Below are 16,803 nucleotides of genomic sequence, written 5' to 3' on the forward strand. Positions count from 1 at the left end.
ATGAGGGAGCATAGATTTCTGCAAGTGCTCATATTAAATAAGTATTCTGTTCAGAGATCGTAAAGAAGAATATAACCAACCACCTCCCCTATTATGCGTGTATCTCTCTGTTCTCTCTCCCCATTTTCTCTCCCCCTAGCGTTGTCCCTAACTAACCACCGCCCAAGCAGCCAATCAATTATACCAGCCAAACTTCCTCCTCCACGCCTCCTCCTCGTCCGAAAACAACCTAGCCTGGCGGGCCTGGTCGAGGATCTCCTCCTCGCTCAGGCTCCTAGCCGGGGCGGCGGGGCCGTTGTTCGCCGCTGCCGCCGTGGGCGTCTCGCACCCGCGCAGCCCGATGAAGCGGCCGATGCGGCGCCGCTTCTCCTCCAGCGTCACGTCCGAGGCCCAGACGATGGGGCACGGGTAGTGGAAGGTCCACTGGCAGGGGGTCCGCTGGTGGTAGAAGTGCGCCAGCTCTTCGAGCTCGGCGTCCGTCAGCAGCCAGAAGTTGAGGAGCGTCAGCGGGAACGACTGGTGGATCTCGCCGGTGGTCAGCTGGACTAGCGGCGCGAGGGGGAGCGCCATCTGCCGCAGTTTTTCCCGGAAGGCGGCGTTTTGGGCTGCGCGGCGGTGCCCGAGGGCGGGGGGAGGTTGGCTGTGCGTCTGGTTCTCCATTGGTGGGGGGGGAGGTGTGAGAGGCGAGTGGGTGGTTGACGTTGTCGTGGTAGGTAGCTTGATAGGGTTGGGTGAGAAGACGGCTCGAGGTAATGAAATGTGGTGAATTCAGGCAGTCTGGTGATGATGATCTTGTGGGTTGTAATTGTTTTTATAACCTGACGGCCCTGATTTTCTTCTAGAAGACAAGTTCAAATTCTTGTATAATTTGAGAATGGCTACGATCTCTGCTTTGCTTTGCTAGCGAGATGAGTGAAGTTCTTTTAATGAGTGGATAATGCTAAAAGCAATGATAAAAATGATAAATAATAATGATAAAATGAGAAGGCTCGTATAAGATTCGTTCTTCTTCGCTTCTTTCTTGTTTTTTTTTTCAGTTATTCTAATCGGCCTTCGACGATTGTGTCTAGCCGCCAGCAGCTATGGGCGAAAGATAAGTTTTATATGACGGGACGTTAGGAGAGAAACGAGCACTTGGGGATTTTGGTCAACTACGCAGCTGCTGGGATGAAGTCGCAGGAGTCTCCTCATAGATTCGAGGGCGGCTGTCGTTTCTTCTTGTATGTACGGAGATGGCTACTTAGTTCTTTGTCAAGTGCTCGACGCTTCTGAGTGTTGCACTTCGGACGACTACTTCTTTGTTTGCTAGTGCCGCCATGTGTCTAAACGGAGCTTTGTCTAACCATGTTCAAAGTCTTTCAATATCCGAATAGCACCTAAAAGCATATTAAAGATGTAAATAGTTCCTCTATGGACCGGTTCAAAACTAATCTGTTGATTTCTTCTACCTAGAACCGCCATTGTGTCAGCTGCCTGCCCCTAGGCATAACCAAACAAAAACCGCTACTATTTTTGACTCTTCTTAGATGGTCTAATTTTATGAGCCCTTCTTCCCTCTAGAATCCCTTCCAGGCAAGCTTGGCTATGTGGTCCGCCTTCTTCCTGCTTTGCTTAACAAGACCCATGGCTTTCATCTCGGCCAACCCGCGATAGAATAAAACAAGTGCAGACTGTTCGTCGAGTTTATCTTCGTTTTCTTCACAGACAACTCCGTAATAAGCAGACCAAAGATCGGCGACGTTGACAAGAGAGCCAGTCTCAAGATAGAGTTGGTATAATATGGCAGCTGTAGGGAGCGACGGCATAATGCTGTCCTCCTTTGTCTCGCAACAAGAACAATTGAGATAGTCGTAGGGGCGTGACAATGCCCGCTCAACAACCCCTCTTGGCCGCGGGATAAATACATCTCTGTAAGGGGATTTTGAATCAAAGAACCAGAGTTCATTGAATAGTAGGTCCTTTGCGCTATCGCTGTTGAGTTTCTCCTTTAGATGCTCGATAAGTCCATCCATAAGATGAGTATAGGCCTTATCTTCGTCCGTGAGAGTTGCTGCATCTTCGCTGAGTTGGACTTTTTGAGCAATGACAGTCGTCCTCAAAATCTTAGTCTGCCCGCTGTACTTGCTTCGAAGAACATTCCCTTGTTCCTCGGCCTTCGCCTGCAAGTCTTTGACACTGGACAATAAGCTGGTAAAATATGAGACTGACCCTTCAGCTTCATTAGCCCAAGGATCTAACCCTAGGTTGATGTCTCCATTTTCCATATCAGATAATACCTGACTCAGAAATGTGATACTGTCTGCAGGCTGCATCCGCTTTATTGATTCCGAGAACTGGGCGATTTGTTCCGAGTCGATCCCGCGAGCAAGTGCATCCAGATAAAGCGTAGTGAAATCATGAGACAAAACATGATTAGCGGTCAAGATCTTTAGCTTGCGCAGAAGGTTCAATGACCACTGACGGAAGTCTTGTAGAGAATCATTTAGAAGTACTCGAAGATGCTGATCGTCGTCAAGAAGTAATCTTGCCTGCTTTATTTCACCCTTCCTAATAACTGCTTCTACGTGTCGACGAAATGAGGGCAGATATCGCATTGCTTCTATATGTGCATCCTGAATTATATCGGCACTTAGGCTATCAGATAAGAAGACCGTCAAAGGATTTGCGTAAAAGTGGCACATGTAAACATACTGAAAGTATTAGTATCCTATAGTATTCTATACTTCCTTGGCATGTATGCGACTTACTTTCAATGAGCTTGCAAATACTGGAATACTCGACACTTGATCCCGTTGGCGCTCTAGAAGATCGTGGACGAGGGAAGAACCTAATCGTAGCGAAACGTCTGAATGTGCGATAGCAGCCTTGAAGATCTTCTCAATAATCGATGTTGATTGCTCGACGTCAAATTGATCCCCGTAGAGACACTGGCAAGTAGACTTCAAGAGCCTTGCTTGGAATAGCTCTACTGAGGTAGCCACTCCGAAGAGTAGAGAGAATGGGATTCGGTCAAGCCATGAGCTGAAAAGCTAAGTTAGTCGTCGGACGTGAATAATGATAAGCGCACTAACCTGAAGAGTGAGATGAGATCAGACAGTAGACCGCTTTCAAAGGCCTCGCTGTCTTGAAATGCGATGATGATATGGCGACGGGGGCTGGTTTTGAGATGAGCATGGAGAGCCTCGAGGTCGTAGTTTAGATATTTACGTCCCTGGATTGCAAGTTAGAATTAATTATACTTGGGGTAAATCTGAAAACTCGGCCTACATCTTTACCCGTAGATAACTCCAAGTCGTTTTCATCATCTGTCTCTCTTGCTGTTACATTGTGTATGATCTTTTTCAAGGCAGCCTTCAGATTAGACGCGTCACCGGATCTTAGCCGCACTACTTTTGCATCTACTTTGACCTGTAGAGCTTCTGAAAGTTGCTCAAATAAGAGATCCTGAGAAGCTAAATTTGGGCCGGTGATAATGAAGGCAGAGGGGATCTTGCCCGTAGATGCATGATCAGGGACTGTCTGTAGAAATGAGGTAACCTGATCTAATGTAGATTGGTTTGTCATTCGTAGTATACGCTATATTAAATGGTGAGTTCTTATTGCTTATTGTTTAACGTCGTATACGACAGGTAATAACTAACTTGTATCCTCTCATCAATTTGAGACCAAGACGTCTCAAATAATTGTTGGCGGAGGCAAACACAGCGCTCATTCTCGGAACCACCAAAAAGGGGTTGGAAAGTTAACGAAGCATCTGGTTCCTGCGCCTCTGCCTTGTTTTGTCGATTTGAGACCTTCCTCCTCTTCGCAGGCCTACTTGCACCATCGACTCCGTCTAAGGGATCAAAGATGTAGGCAGCCTAAGTTTTATTAGTGTTAAGTCTGGTCATGTCGGTATAAGTATTATTACCTGGTGCTGCTTCTCTTCATAAGTTTCTCGTAGCGATTCGTCAACGGCCATGATTAGATATGAGTCTTGATCATGAGTCTTGAGGTTCAATACATAGGAGGTAGTAATGTAAGTTCGGTACGCGTCTTGAGACTTGTAAGTGGACGGTGGACGTGATCGTGCAGCGGTTGTACATAGACAGGGTCTTATTTTAGCGTTGCTTAATCCCTACCACCCTTGGGCCTTAAATCATCCCCTGTAATAATTCTAGGCGGGGCTGGCGGGACTAGGGACGCGCTAGACCGGCCAGCAGCGGTGATATCACCTTATCAACCTTAAATTTTCGTAAAAAAAAGATTCTTAAAGATTCCTATCTTTAGCAGCGTCTTGCCGCTCACTTACATAGGTAGTGTATCATCAAATACGACATAACATACAACCCTATTTCTCTGTCATGCCTCCGAGAACTGCCATCGTCGAAAACTTCATCTGTAGGTCATGTCTGTCGACTTTACGGAAGCGAACGCCCGCGGCGCAACGGGCTTTACGGCATTCTTCGCAAGCTGCACAACCCCTCGTTTCGACACACTCGTCTCGCCTATCACACGAACAAGAACTCGAACGCCAGAAGACCCTAGAGGCTCTAGGCCTCGTAAAAGAGGATAAATCCCGAGTGTCGGTTCATTATTTCGAGCAAGGGAAGGGTGGGAGTCTGCGCCGTCTACGAAATGAGGACGAATTTGGCCAGTCGCTGATGGACCCAGACGGTCAAACTGAGAGTCGCTTGAAAGAATTGGAGCAAGAGCTGGAACAAGCAACCCAATTTACCAGGATAGTCGAGGAACTTTGGGGGAAGCAAGGGGCCGAGAAGTTACGAAAACGAGTTGCGACCCAGGATGAGTCTTTACCTAAGCCTTCATTGCTATTGCCTGAGGAGGACTGGTCCGTTCTGGAAGGTCGCATACATATCGCCAAGCTAAACAATATGATAAAGACGACCGGTAGGAAAGTTTATAATGGCACTCTAAAACTTAAGCGAGTCAACTCGGCATGGAAGCATTATTCTTCAGCGCGCACCGCTTTATCCAAGAGGTGGGAATCAGTCCATGAGGACATATGGGATCTACTCTGGCAGATTCTTGCTGCAGACCATGAGAATAATCCCAACCGCATGTCACATATCCACGTTCTACTTGAAGATATGCAGAAGGCTGGTGTGAGCCTGCGTGCCGACCAACAACTCCTTGCGATCGAGGCCTCTTTTATAAGCGGCTTCAGGGAAGATGCGATCACAGCTCATAAAAAGCTAGTCACTACACTCGGCGCCAATCCAGAGACTTTTGCGGAATTTTGGCAGCTTGGGCTACGAATGTATTGCCTGATGGGCGACGTAGCTCGAGCCGAGCGGGTTGCTAACACGCTACTCGAGTCTCCCCACGACAAAGATCCTCGATATCTACTACCATTTATTCGAATGTGTGCCGAAAATTCCGCCACGGTAGAAAAGGGGTTCGAAATGTATCAACGACTCAGGTCCACACTGGGCGATTCGATTACTATTGACGACTACGATCAGATCATTTCGTACTTCCTTGCTTCAAACGAAACAGAGTTTGCATTTTATATATTTGTCGAAATGATGACTTCCAACACCATCGACCTACGCGGAGCTTACAGAGTGGCTCCCAGTGTTGCCAATTCCTTTTTTTACGGCAAATGGCTAAAGCGGCTAATAGGGGCAGGCGATCTGCAGGGTGCTTACAACGTTCTGCTGCATATGAAGTCTAAGGGCGTCATGCCTCATACGATTGTGGTGAATGGCCTAATTGGTGCGTGGCTAAGGTCGAGTACCGCCGATAATATACAAAAAGCCGAGGACGTTGCCTGGGCTATGATTAATGCCCGAATACAGTTTGTAAGCATTAGAAAAGACATGCAAGACCTCGCTACGTATGTCAGGTTGAGACAGTACGGAGAGGGCTGGCCTAGAGCGAGCCTGGAAACTTTCTCGCTGCTAGCAGAAAACTATAAAGATCGTGGCCTCCATGCCAAGATGGAAGACCTCTGGGGGGCTTTTAGGAGTGCAGAAATTACACCCGACTCATTCATATTAAACCAGTTACTCTTCTCCTATCTACAAGATGGGCAAGGGAAACATGTCGCGTCCCTCTTTCGCGGGTTGGCCGAACACTATCAAATTGAGCCGGACTCGTGGACTTTTATGGTTCTTTGGCAGGCATTGCCAGTCAACCGCCTCGTCCAGTTACCACTAGGACACATCCCCGAAGAAATATCCAGGACAAGGTCTCTCTTTGCCGAACTGGTTAAGTCAGCCCACATCTTTGCTACATGTGGTATAGATGTCAAACTAGCCAGATACATTCTGCACTCATTTCGTAAACTCGACGACAAGATTGGCCTTCTACTAGCGTATCGAGCATTGAGGCAGATATTCCAATTCACGCCCCCAGACATCATAATCCTAGAGCTACAGGTAGGATCTATGGATATCGAAAGGACTGGGAAGGGCAAAGGTGGCCTCCGATTGGTGCACGCCGGGAAACAGGTCGAGACCTATCTGAGACGAAGACATCGGGAGCTCATCGCGTCTGGAGAGCTTCGCGCAGGTGTCAACCTACCGGACGATGTGAAGAGGGAAGAATTGGGTAATTTCCTCGATCAATTCATACGAAACCAAATCGCGGTACTAGAGATCCCGAATGTTATGGAGTATATCACGCAGGCAGCCATAGAGATGGGGTTGCAAAGCGAGGTGTGAAGCCCCGAAGCGTTGTCGGATATATGATCCTGTACATCTGATATAACAGATATTCACAAGTTTTGTATAAAATACCCCATGATAGTGTACACTAGCTATCCATCTGCTGCATACCTTAGGTATTGAGGTCATGATAACTGTATGATTACATGTAGATAGCATCACCGACATGTGCCCCATTTACTCTTACCCCTATATCCCCTATATCCCCTATATATGTACATTGATACATCCTACGAGTAGATAAGAGATAAGGCTGAGTTGAATGTTAACCCCGAAACGGGCAGACAAAAAAGCCCTAGCGGGGGGGGCAGTTTTCAGAGTGGGTCTTGCACACATCCGGATGTCGAAAAAAACAATTAGCCGAAATTCCACCTAAAGTGTCAACCGAATGTGACTTTTTTCTGCTCTTCAGAATACCCTCATCAATCTCCATCAACCAACAACATCGGCTTTAAAAATCCTAACTTCACAAATAAGAAGACATGGGAGCCAGCAGACAGAAGAAGGCGGAATACGTACGTCGCAATTATTTGCTCACCTCAACGGCTTGTTTTCAGTAAGAAGTAATTATTAACAATCGGTTGCGCATAGTTCCCCAAGCTCAAGGGCTTGCTCGAGGAGTACCGCTCTGTTTTCCTCGTCACAGTCGACAATGTCAGCTCGCAGCAGATGCACGAGATCCGACAGTCTCTCCGTGGAGAGGCTGTCGTTCTGATGGGAAAGAACACCATGGTGAGTAGAAAAACTGCAAATCATTCCTATGTTTAGCCAACTTGTCGACTGATCGCGATATTCAGGTTCGTCGTGCCCTCAGGACCTTCATTTCCGATACCCCCGAGTACGAGCGTCTCCTTCCCCACGTCAGGGGCAACATCGGCTTTGTCTTCACCAACGGTGACCTCAAGACTATCCGTGACAAGATCTTGTCCAACAAGGTCGCTGCCCCTGCTCGTGCTGGTGCCGTTGCGCCGGCTGACGTCTGGGTCCCCGCTGGCAACACTGGTATGGAACCCGGCAAGACCTCTTTCTTCCAGGCTCTCGGTGTCCCTACCAAGATTGCCCGTGGTACCATCGAAATTACCACCGACTTGAAGCTCGTTGAGTCTGGTAGCAAGGTCGGTCCCTCCGAGGCCACCCTGCTCAACATGCTCAACATCTCCCCCTTCACCTACGGTTTGGGCATCTCGCAGGTTTACGACCAGGGCAACACCTTCCCTCCCAGCGTTCTCGACATTGGCGAGGACCAGCTTCTCAAGACTTTCACTAGCACGATCACTACTATCGCTGCTCTGTCGCTCGCCTTGAACTTCCCCACCCTGCCCTCCGTCATCCACTCTCTAGTCAACAGCTACAAGAAGGTCCTCGCCGTCGCCGTCGAGACCGACTACAGCTGGCCCGAGATCGAGCAGCTCAAGGACCGCATCGCCAACCCCGATGCTTATGCCTCTGCTGCCCCGGCCGCTGCTGCCGAGACTTCGGGAACTGCCGCCGCCGCCGAGGAGGAGAAGAAGAAGGACGAGTCCGAGGAGGAATCTGGTGATGAGGGTTTCGGTGGTCTCTTGTACGTCTCTTCTAACTCACAGGCTCCCAGCTTTACGATCTTGCTAACATATCTTTTCGCAGTGACTAAACTTCATGATATGATCGCGGTGTTAACGGATTGGCATCAAACTGGGCTTCGGTTGGGTTTGCAAGATCTAGGCGTGCGAAAATCGACGGTACATAGGTCTATAACGGTCAATTGAGACGCGTTGCAGAAGAATCAGATATGTCTGCCTATTTGTGATATGATGGTTGGTTGCATTGCCGCGTGCAAAGCTTTGCTTCCTCTTGAATGGTGAGTTCGAATCCTATTTTCAATTTCTATCTTTCTGCGTGTTCTATGATTATACAAATGATATCAAGAGCTTTTTAACCCTGAATCTTTTTTGATGACACACATCACGACCCTATGAGACACTTTCTCCCAAACCCGTTTTATCCGTACATATGGTATAAAGAGTTGAGCGCTAACCCACTCCCAGAAATGCAGACTACCTACCCTTCCTAAATCGTAAAATTACATGGCATTCTCGCCGTATTTTACCTACACGTTTAGACCGGTTACTGTTTCGTATCGTATCGTATCGTATCGTATGGGTGTCTTGACGTAGATACCGTAGCTCGTGATGGTCTCTGCCTCTCTTGATATTCGTTATTAATTAGGCACACTGGCTCTTTTGCAATATCTCACTCGCGACGGCGATAGCAGCTTCGGGTAAATTAGCCAAACGCGCTACCTTCAACGCATGACTTTGCCGGTTAACACCCTTTCGTAGCTTATGCACGTAGACGAACCCCCCAGCACCATCCTCTTCAACATCAGTACAATACGTATCCACAGGGCCTCCCTGCTCAACCATCATCTCCCTCTCAGCAGCCAGATCCGCCAGCCCGTGGAAATGCGTAGCAAACAGGGCCCGGCTCTGATTCACCGTAGCCAGATGATGCAGCGCGGCAAACGCCACTGCCGTGCCGTCTTCCGGCGTTGTCCCCCGGCCCACCTCGTCCATGATCACCAAGGATCGAGGGGTCGCTAGACGGAGTATGGCGGCCGTCTCGAGCATTTCGACCATAAAAGTGCTTTGGTCGGCGGACAAGTTGTCGGCGGACCCGACGCGCGAGAACACGGCGTCGGCGATGCCGAGGCTCGCGTGGACTGCGGGTACGAAACTGCCGGCTTGGGCGAGGATGGAGATTAGTGCGTTTTGGCGGAGGTAGGTGCTTTTGCCGCCCATGTTGGGGCCGGTTATTAGGAGGAGGCGGCCGTGGTGGTGGTGGTGGGGTTCGTGTAGTTGGAGACAGCAGTCATTCTTGGTGAAGGAGCGGCCTTGCTCGCGGAGACCGGCTTCGACGGTGGGATGTCGACCGCCGAGGACGATGTGTTCGCTCCTAGGAGAAGTAGTATCGATGTCGTGGAGTACGGGCCGCGTCCAACCGTGCTCAGCGGCTAGACGGGCAAAGGAGGCAGCGACGTCGAGCTCGTCGAGCGCAGAGGCGTTGCGGCGTAGTTTAACGAGGTTAGCGACGACGAGGGCGCGTAGTTCGGCTAGCAGCCGTTGCTCCTCGACGGTGACTTCGAAGTGCGTCTGGTGAATACGCCGCCCGAGCGTCGTCCACTCTGGCGTGTGGAATGCTCGTGTGCTACGGCTCGAGCTGACAACTATTGCCGCCACGGCATTGCTATTACTATCCCCGTTTTCGCTGTCTTTGCTATCGATGATTTTCCGCATGTCCCTGGCGCCCTTGACGTGGCACACGTGTCCGAGGGTAGGCGTCCAGCGCAGGGTTAGGCTGGCGGCGCCGTAGCGGGTGCGCAGTTCTTCGGCGAGCTCGGATTTCTCCTGCTGCAGAGACGATAACCTGGCGTGGAGCTCGCGTAGGCCGGGACTGGCTTCGGGCTTGCAGACGAAAGCTACGCTGTCGTCCGAGTAGTGTTCTCTTATCGAGGTGCTCTGCCTTCTCTTTTTCATAGCCATGGCCCCCTTGGGCAGGGAGGAGGCGTCCCCTGTCGTACCCTCGGCAGCGACGACGTCCTCGGCTAGAGTCAGGAGTTGTCTTGTTTCGCTATCTTCGTCTCGGTGTTGCTGGACTAATCCTTCCTCGTCGATGGACGTTTTGATGAGGTTGGCAAGGTGGGCCGGCTCTTTGAGCGTGATGCGCGAAAGGAGAGATGCGAAGCAACTGGCTCCTTTACTTTCAGCCTGTGTCCTATTCGCAGTGGGTGTCTCCTCCGAGGATTCTAGGAGGGAAACGATATCCTGGGTAGCTCGTATGGTGTTCCCGAGAGCGATAAGATCGTCCGGATCTCCACGACCAACCGCGAATTTCTGAACCAAACGCTGCGAGTCGTGGCTCCGCCTTAGCAATGTTACCAGCTCGTCGCGTAGATCCGAGTTCTGGATGAAGTGCTTGACGAGGTCTTGACGGGCCTTTATAGTCTCGAGAGACGTTGACGGAGCGCTAAGCCAGGCGTTTAGAAGCCGAGCGCCGCCTTTGGTAACGGTTTTGCGGACGGCGTGTAGCAGGCTCCCGCGAAAGGTGCCATCTCGGATCGTCTGCTTGATCTCGAGAGACCGCATGGTGCTCTTGTCGATGAACATGACAGACATGCTGTCGTAGCGCAACGGCGGCTGCAACTTCATGCTTAGACCTTGCAGGCGGTCCCGCACGTACTGTAGGAGTAAGCTCCCGGCGTGGACTTCGTCCGGACTGAAGCCCTGCGCTATTTGTGTCGAGATGTCGGATTCTAGCATCGGGCTCCATTCCGATAGTGGTAGGAACCCGGTATGCGGCGAGAAGGTGACCAAGTGCTTGTCCTCTGCTAGGACGCTGAAGAGCTGGTGATCCCGTTGCGATTCGAGGACCTGGTCTACAACCACCTCCCTCGGACCAACGCGCGAGAGGATAGATGCCAGTGAAGTAACTGTCGTGGACTGCGTGTAAAACTGCCCCGTAGAGACGTCTATCCAGGCCAATCCTATCGGCGTAGCAGCAGCGCCGACTTGTGGCGGGGTTAAGTTTCCCAGGTCTATACCCTTGATTTTACTTTTGGGTCTAGAAACATTGGCCTGTTGCTTCTTATGGTCGACGTGAATCGCCATGACATAATTGTTAGCATAAGGGTCGATGAAGTTCTCGTCGATCAGCGTGCCGGGCGTAATAACGCGCGTGACCCTCCGATCGTGCATCAGCCCATTCGACTTGATCTTGTCGCCCGGGTCGTTGGGGAACTCCTCCGCGATAGCCACGTAGCAGTTCAGGTCCTGGACCAGCGTTTTCAGGAACCGGTCTAGTTGGAAGAACGGGAAGCCAGCCTGTAATATAATAATAACATCAGAACTATGCTCGTTGATTAGGTAGGAAGTATATAATAGAATAGAACAGCATAATTACCATCGGCACCGGCCCAGCATTCGTCTTCTTCTGCGCAACCTTCAAATTCAACAACGGCCCATACTCCTCCGCCTGCTCAAAATACAACTCATAAAAGCCCCCAACCCGCGTGAGAAGCACACACCCGTCGAACCGCTGCATATTCATACGAGCCTGCAGCACGACAGTCGGGTACGCAGGACCCTCATCCAGATCCGGGAGGGGGGCCGGACGAGCAGCCTTCTTGTCCGGTTTGATGGGGCCTTGCGGGAGGTCGTCCAGCTTCATCGACGATTTAGTTTTCTTGCCTCGGACCTGCTGGAGGCTTATTTCTGTTGGTTTTCCTGTTACGCCAGCACCATAGAACTTGTAGTTCAATCGTCTTGATAAACACAGCGAATGCTGAGTCCGGCGGCCGATCCGGGCTCGGGCGAGCGCCCAAGTCAGCCGCCGGCAAGATGGAATACTATTCATATGGTCAGAATATCGACAATAATTAAGTTCAGTATATAATCCTTTTACAACAGTTGATTTTAGTTTCATTTCGTTGAACTTTTATCGTATGTTCAGTTCGACGTTTGAAGTTGCAAAATTGGCATGTAGCATTTATGAGATATGATTGATTCCCGCATACTGTGGGCTTTCCGTTGTTTCTGGCTGTATGGTACAGTTTCCATGGCACCTTCCGGAAGACTATACACTGTGTAACCCGACCCGACCATGAAATAGACTAAATTAAGAGTCAAGAGACAAGTTTATTATTTTAGTATATAATTAACCTAGGTCACTTCGGAAAGTACCTAATTTAAGCATCACAAACAGGTCAGTCAATTTGATGAAACTCGTATAGGAAACCCGCTACTCCTTTGCACTTCGTAAGCCTCTTTTTATCATACTTGAAACCCACGTAGCCGAATAGACAGACAAGACAAAACTAGCATATTTAGCAATATGATTACAACTGCAGCCTGTACGTCGCAACTTCGAAGGGGTTAACGGTAATCGAGAAGGCGCCATCCTTATTCAATTCAATCTCTTCCCCGTCATCCTCCAAGATATTCGTCTTGAACACCTTTTTAACATCCCAAGTCGTCTTAACCGTCGCTGTGCTGCGGCCACCAAGACTGTCGTAGACTCGAATGATAACGCTTTGTCCCTTACGGCGTGGAAGCGAAGTGTCGTGAGATACATCTTCGTCATCCTCTCCACGCTTTACGCAGTCCAAGATCAGGGAGTCATCGCCCGTTAGCTTAACGGGGTATTCCGTAAGCGCAGAGATGTCGGACGTCTTAGGTGCTGAGAGGACCTTTATCGGGAGGTTGAAGTTATATCCGGTGCGGACGGTTGTCGCACCTAATTCACCCTGATGGGGTAAGATGGCCCAGCGGATTGTGTGCTTTCCCATATCTGCGTGCGCATCAGGCGCCTTCGGAGACCGCAAGAGAGATAGGCGCATCAGGCTTCCGCAGGTAGCGAAGCCGTATTTGCTGTCGTTGAGGATCGAGACACCGTAACCATGCTCCGATAAGTCGGCAAACTTGTGGCAACACACCTCGAATTTCGCCATGTCCCAGGTAGTATTGTAATGAGTGGGTCGCTTAACAATACCGTACTGAGTCTCGTAAGAGGCCTCGGTATTTCTAATATCCACAGGGAATTCAACCTTTAGGAACTTCATGGTCTCGTGCCAGTCCACATGAGCAGTGCATTCAACAAACGACTGCTGGCCATCAAGGGCGGCAGACAGGCTTAGGATCGTCTGGATGGAGCTGTTTTCACTAATCCTTGCTTCCGTCAAGACGCTGACCCGATGTTCCTTGTCTTCAAAGATTCTAGTCTTGCCATAGGGCACCACTTTGCGAGTATCGAGATGGTATACCTCGACGTCCCATGCTTGCCAATAAAGTGGTTTGTCGTCGAAGATGACAAGTTGGTTGGCATTTTCCCCCTTTGAGACGATTTCGCGCCCTGCTTTGCGATCGAATAGTGAGGTTATTGTACCATCCTCGACTTGTACTGTCAGTTGATCATTCTGTAGGACGAAGATACCATCCCTGACTTCTTTAACGGTAACGGCTTTGGTTGCTCCTGCTTTGAACGGCTTGATGTTGATGAGGTTCTCAGAACCACAAGCGACACCGACTTCAGTCTTGGAAAGCTCAACGACTTCCTTTCTGTGCCAGGGGAGAGTACTGAGGGCGACAGTTCTACCACCAGACCCAGTGGGTCCTGCCTCCGTAACACCGAAGAGTTGGTAGATGTCTTTATATATAGCCTTGCCTAGCTCGAACACTCTAGCATATAACTGGTCTAAGTTAGCATACTACGTTTCTCTAATGCTTTGAGTAAAACCTACCTCATCTGAGTCATCATAGCACATCTCAATGGAACTTCCCGGAAGACAATCATGGAACTGACAAAGGAGCGTTGCTTCCCACATTTCGTCGAACTCCGCCTTTGGATATTTGTAAGATTTGAACTTTAGAGATGCGATAGTGGCTAATAATTCAAGTTCTCGTAACATAAACTCCGACTTCCGGTTGTTACGTTTGTTGTTCGCTTGTGTTGTGTATGTACCACGGTGAAGTTCGAAGTATAGCTCACCGTACCAGGTGACCAAGGTGTCGCCCTTCTCCTCGAGCTTGTCGAAGAAATCATCCACCGAGTTTCCTAGGTGCACTCTAGGCAAACGGCCAACCTGATCGCTGATACCACGGCAACGTCGCAGCTTCTCTATGTGCTGCCAGGTCGGGCCGCCACCACCATCGCCTTTACCAAAGACCAATAGCGAAGTGCTATCCTGATCCATTGACTTGTGCTGGGAGACACTGCGCTTAACATCCCCAAATTCGGCTTCTGAGGTGTAGGTCTCTGCTGGCGGCATGTGGCATATTACCTGGCTTCCGTCAAGGGCGACCCAGTTGAACGTAGTATGAGGGAAGTTGTTGATATTATTCCAGCTAAGCTTCTGCGTGAGGAAACGGTTCATACCAGCTAGCCGGCATACTTGAGGAAGTTGACTCGAATACCCAAAGGTATCTGGAAGCCAGAATGTCCGACAACGCTCTCCGAAATTGCTCTCGAAAAACCTCTGACCATATAAAAATTGACGGACAAGAGACTCGCCGCTCGGCAGGTTGGTATCATGCTCAACCCAACTGCCACCAATTGGATGAAACCGACGTTCCTTAACCTTTTGCTTGACCCGATCATAAGCATAAGGGTATAAAGATTTCAACCACTTATACTGTTGTGCTTGGGAACAAGCAAAATTCAGCTCCGGGTATCGATCCATTAGGCCACATTGGTTCGACCAGGACCTCGCTACCTTTCTCTTCGTCTCGGCCCAGGGCCACAACCAACAAGTATCGATATGGCAATGGCCAATACCAAAGACCTGAGGGTTGAGCCCGCTATCATAGACCCTGGAAGAATCGACGTTAGACCCAAGATATTCTTGAGCAATCTTACGGCCTTTCTTGATCGACTCTTTATCGCCGAGGACGTAGGAATCGATAATACTTGTAGCGACGTTCAAGGCTTTGTGCTGTTCCCACGAATCTTCAGGGAATTCCCGCGCGGCATCGCCAATGATCCAAGTGTCGATCCAGAGTTGCCGGGCATCTAGATTGACGGCACAAATATCGGCCTTAACAAGCTGGAAATATTTATTGGGGTCTGGCGGCTGAATGGTATCACCACCGGTTGGATTACCAAACATACTATTGCAGGCCATCTCGATATAGATAGTGTGCTCTTTGCCATCTCTGAAAGAGTCCGGGAGGATCCACTCAACACGTTCTCCTCCGCCGGTTAGACCCTGCAATGGCTTCCCGTCTTCAGTCCATACCATGCCCTCGCTGTTGGAATCCCATTGGAATTCCAAGTGCTCTTTATCCTGAAGGTCGGCGGGAACACGGAGCACAACCTTGAACCAGTGGGTAGACCAAGATGGACCGAAGGCCTGGCCAACGGAGGCGGATTTGTACTCACCAGCCACGGCCTCCTCGAATGTCGGTCTTGAGAGGTTTGGGGCGGGCCATGTCGAGAGCTGAACATGAGGAGGTCCAGATGCGACGCCCTCAAACATCATAGCAAGGAGGTTCTGCTTCTCCCATTGTCCCTTAGAGTAGAACTGTGTGATACGCTCCTTGTAGATGTGGGATATCCGTTTGCCGACCGGGGTAGGTGCCCGGAGGGGATAATCGGTCGAAACGACCTTTAGATTCGTAGTTTCGCCACCCATGGCAATTACCGTGACTAGCTCTTGGCTTCTTGCTGATATATCCCTGAAACAGCCAGATAGACGTTAGAACGCTATAGGGGATGCAAGCAGTCCTCTGAAAATAAACGAGTAGTTATCAGGTAGCTTGTGTTTGTAGAAGGTTTGGCCACGATAGGACCACTAAATGAAGTACTCGTACGTATGAAAGAAGGGCGGAAGGGTAACACGACGAGCTTCAGCTCCGCTGGTAATGAAATATGTATGCCAATGCAATAGTGTAATTGGCTGAGCTAGCTCACCAATGAAATGGAATGTATGGAATTGTGGCTAACAGCTCTAGAGTAAACAAACTTGGTGAATTGGACCTCTTATGAGCTAGCTACATATGTAATAAGGTAAGGTAAGGTAAGGTAAGCTCATTATATAGGTACTAGTGGGTGCCGAGGGTTCCTGAGACGCAGGGGCTTTGGAGGCCGCTAAGGCACGGAGGCACAGAGGAGCAGCTGACACTGGGTAGCTGCTTGGAGTCTTTGCGGGGAAACGCCTTGGCATCCCCAAAGCGAGCCCCGAGGACAAATCATCGAGCGTAGGTAGGTACGCATGGCCCGCACTTACCCCATTGTAATTCACCGCTATCAGCCTTATTACGTAGCTGATCTATGTAGGTAGGTAGGTGAGTTGAGACTATTGAGTTGAATTCTGCAAGATGAATATGAATTAATATAATTAAGTAGGTCAGGAGAGACGAGAGATTATGATATGGTTGAATAGGTTGGTCAATAGGACAGTAATCGGGATATTGTAGGATGTGAAATAGTAAAAAAAATGATATGCTCAAATAAAAAGTGAAGGTCGGCTGAGACTATGGGATATTGTAGCTTGTAGGACAAATATATTTAGGTGCCTACCTCTTATCATAAAGCATAAAGAGACATTCGGCAGTTACGAAATCAAGGTAAGAACATCTTGATATTATAAAAACGGTAGGTACCT

The 16,803-nt window shown here is 49.5% G+C and overlaps 6 protein-coding genes across 6 annotated transcripts; 2 read left to right on the forward strand and 4 right to left on the reverse strand.

The window, feature by feature from the left end:
- Positions 1-89: 89 nt before the first annotated feature.
- On the reverse strand, positions 90-1,222 carry F4813DRAFT_228092 (uncharacterized protein). Its single transcript, XM_049239881.1, has one exon. It carries the CDS (start codon positions 658-660, stop codon positions 175-177), a length of 486 nt encoding a protein of 161 aa, XP_049103382.1. The 5' UTR covers positions 661-1,222; the 3' UTR covers positions 90-174.
- On the reverse strand, positions 1,001-4,118 carry F4813DRAFT_228275 (origin recognition complex subunit 3 N-terminus-domain-containing protein). The gene is made up of 6 exons (XM_049239882.1): positions 3,911-4,118; positions 3,642-3,860; positions 3,268-3,576; positions 3,072-3,211; positions 2,748-3,021; positions 1,001-2,690 (listed from the first exon to the last, which is right to left on the reverse strand). The coding sequence occupies exons 1-6, from the start codon at positions 3,959-3,961 to the stop codon at positions 1,557-1,559; spliced, it is 2,127 nt and encodes a 708-aa protein (XP_049103383.1). The 5' UTR covers positions 3,962-4,118; the 3' UTR covers positions 1,001-1,556.
- A 120-nt stretch (positions 4,119-4,238) lies between these two features.
- On the forward strand, positions 4,239-7,063 carry F4813DRAFT_347483 (uncharacterized protein). The gene has a single exon (XM_049241968.1). The coding sequence runs from the start codon at positions 4,344-4,346 to the stop codon at positions 6,666-6,668; it is 2,325 nt and encodes a 774-aa protein (XP_049103384.1). The 5' UTR covers positions 4,239-4,343; the 3' UTR covers positions 6,669-7,063.
- F4813DRAFT_347485 (60S acidic ribosomal protein P0) lies at positions 7,064-8,739 on the forward strand. The gene is made up of 5 exons (XM_049241969.1): positions 7,064-7,186; positions 7,263-7,403; positions 7,469-8,232; positions 8,295-8,508; positions 8,696-8,739. The coding sequence occupies exons 1-4, from the start codon at positions 7,154-7,156 to the stop codon at positions 8,299-8,301; spliced, it is 945 nt and encodes a 314-aa protein (XP_049103385.1). The 5' UTR covers positions 7,064-7,153; the 3' UTR covers positions 8,302-8,508; positions 8,696-8,739.
- A 45-nt stretch (positions 8,740-8,784) lies between these two features.
- F4813DRAFT_347488 (muts domain V-domain-containing protein) lies at positions 8,785-12,189 on the reverse strand. The gene is made up of 2 exons (XM_049241970.1): positions 11,607-12,189; positions 8,785-11,527 (listed from the first exon to the last, which is right to left on the reverse strand). Exons 1-2 carry the CDS (start codon positions 12,126-12,128, stop codon positions 8,873-8,875), a joined length of 3,177 nt encoding a protein of 1,058 aa, XP_049103386.1. The 5' UTR covers positions 12,129-12,189; the 3' UTR covers positions 8,785-8,872.
- Positions 12,190-12,320: 131 nt separating this feature from the next.
- F4813DRAFT_347491 (glycoside hydrolase family 38 protein) lies at positions 12,321-16,263 on the reverse strand. The gene is made up of 2 exons (XM_049241971.1): positions 13,942-16,263; positions 12,321-13,890 (listed from the first exon to the last, which is right to left on the reverse strand). The coding sequence occupies exons 1-2, from the start codon at positions 15,829-15,831 to the stop codon at positions 12,541-12,543; spliced, it is 3,240 nt and encodes a 1,079-aa protein (XP_049103387.1). The 5' UTR covers positions 15,832-16,263; the 3' UTR covers positions 12,321-12,540.
- Between the last annotated feature and the right edge of the window lie 540 nt (positions 16,264-16,803).

This window comes from Daldinia decipiens (assembly GCF_022478715.1).
Source record: "Daldinia decipiens strain CBS 113046 unplaced genomic scaffold F4813scaffold_4, whole genome shotgun sequence".
Taxonomy (NCBI): domain Eukaryota; kingdom Fungi; phylum Ascomycota; class Sordariomycetes; order Xylariales; family Hypoxylaceae; genus Daldinia; species Daldinia decipiens.

Bases quoted from the DNA above. Each gene is read 5' to 3' on its own strand.
- F4813DRAFT_228092 (XM_049239881.1), bottom strand. From the start codon at position 660: ATGGAGAACCAGACGCACAGCCAACCTCCCCCCGCCCTCGGGCACCGC.
- F4813DRAFT_228275 (XM_049239882.1), bottom strand. From the start codon at position 3,961: ATGGCCGTTGACGAATCGCTACGAGAAACTTATGAAGAGAAGCAGCAC. The intron at 3,861-3,910 runs GTAATAATACTT...AATAAAACTTAG, and splicing joins ATGAAGAGAAGCAGCACCAG to GCTGCCTACATCTTTGATCC. The intron at 3,212-3,267 runs GTAGGCCGAGTT...CTTGCAATCCAG, and splicing joins AGTTATCTACGGGTAAAGAT to GGACGTAAATATCTAAACTA.
- F4813DRAFT_347483 (XM_049241968.1), top strand. From the start codon at position 4,344: ATGCCTCCGAGAACTGCCATCGTCGAAAACTTCATCTGTAGGTCATGT.
- F4813DRAFT_347485 (XM_049241969.1), top strand. From the start codon at position 7,154: ATGGGAGCCAGCAGACAGAAGAAGGCGGAATAC. The intron at 7,187-7,262 runs GTACGTCGCAAT...GGTTGCGCATAG, and splicing joins GACAGAAGAAGGCGGAATAC to TTCCCCAAGCTCAAGGGCTT. The intron at 7,404-7,468 runs GTGAGTAGAAAA...CGCGATATTCAG, and splicing joins TGATGGGAAAGAACACCATG to GTTCGTCGTGCCCTCAGGAC.
- F4813DRAFT_347488 (XM_049241970.1), bottom strand. From the start codon at position 12,128: ATGAAACTAAAATCAACTGTTGTAAAAGGATTATATACTGAACTTAAT. The intron at 11,528-11,606 runs GTAATTATGCTG...ATTATATTACAG, and splicing joins ATGCTGGGCCGGTGCCGATG to GCTGGCTTCCCGTTCTTCCA.
- F4813DRAFT_347491 (XM_049241971.1), bottom strand. From the start codon at position 15,831: ATGGGTGGCGAAACTACGAATCTAAAGGTCGTTTCGACCGATTATCCC. The intron at 13,891-13,941 runs GTAGGTTTTACT...AACTTAGACCAG, and splicing joins GCTATGATGACTCAGATGAG to TTATATGCTAGAGTGTTCGA.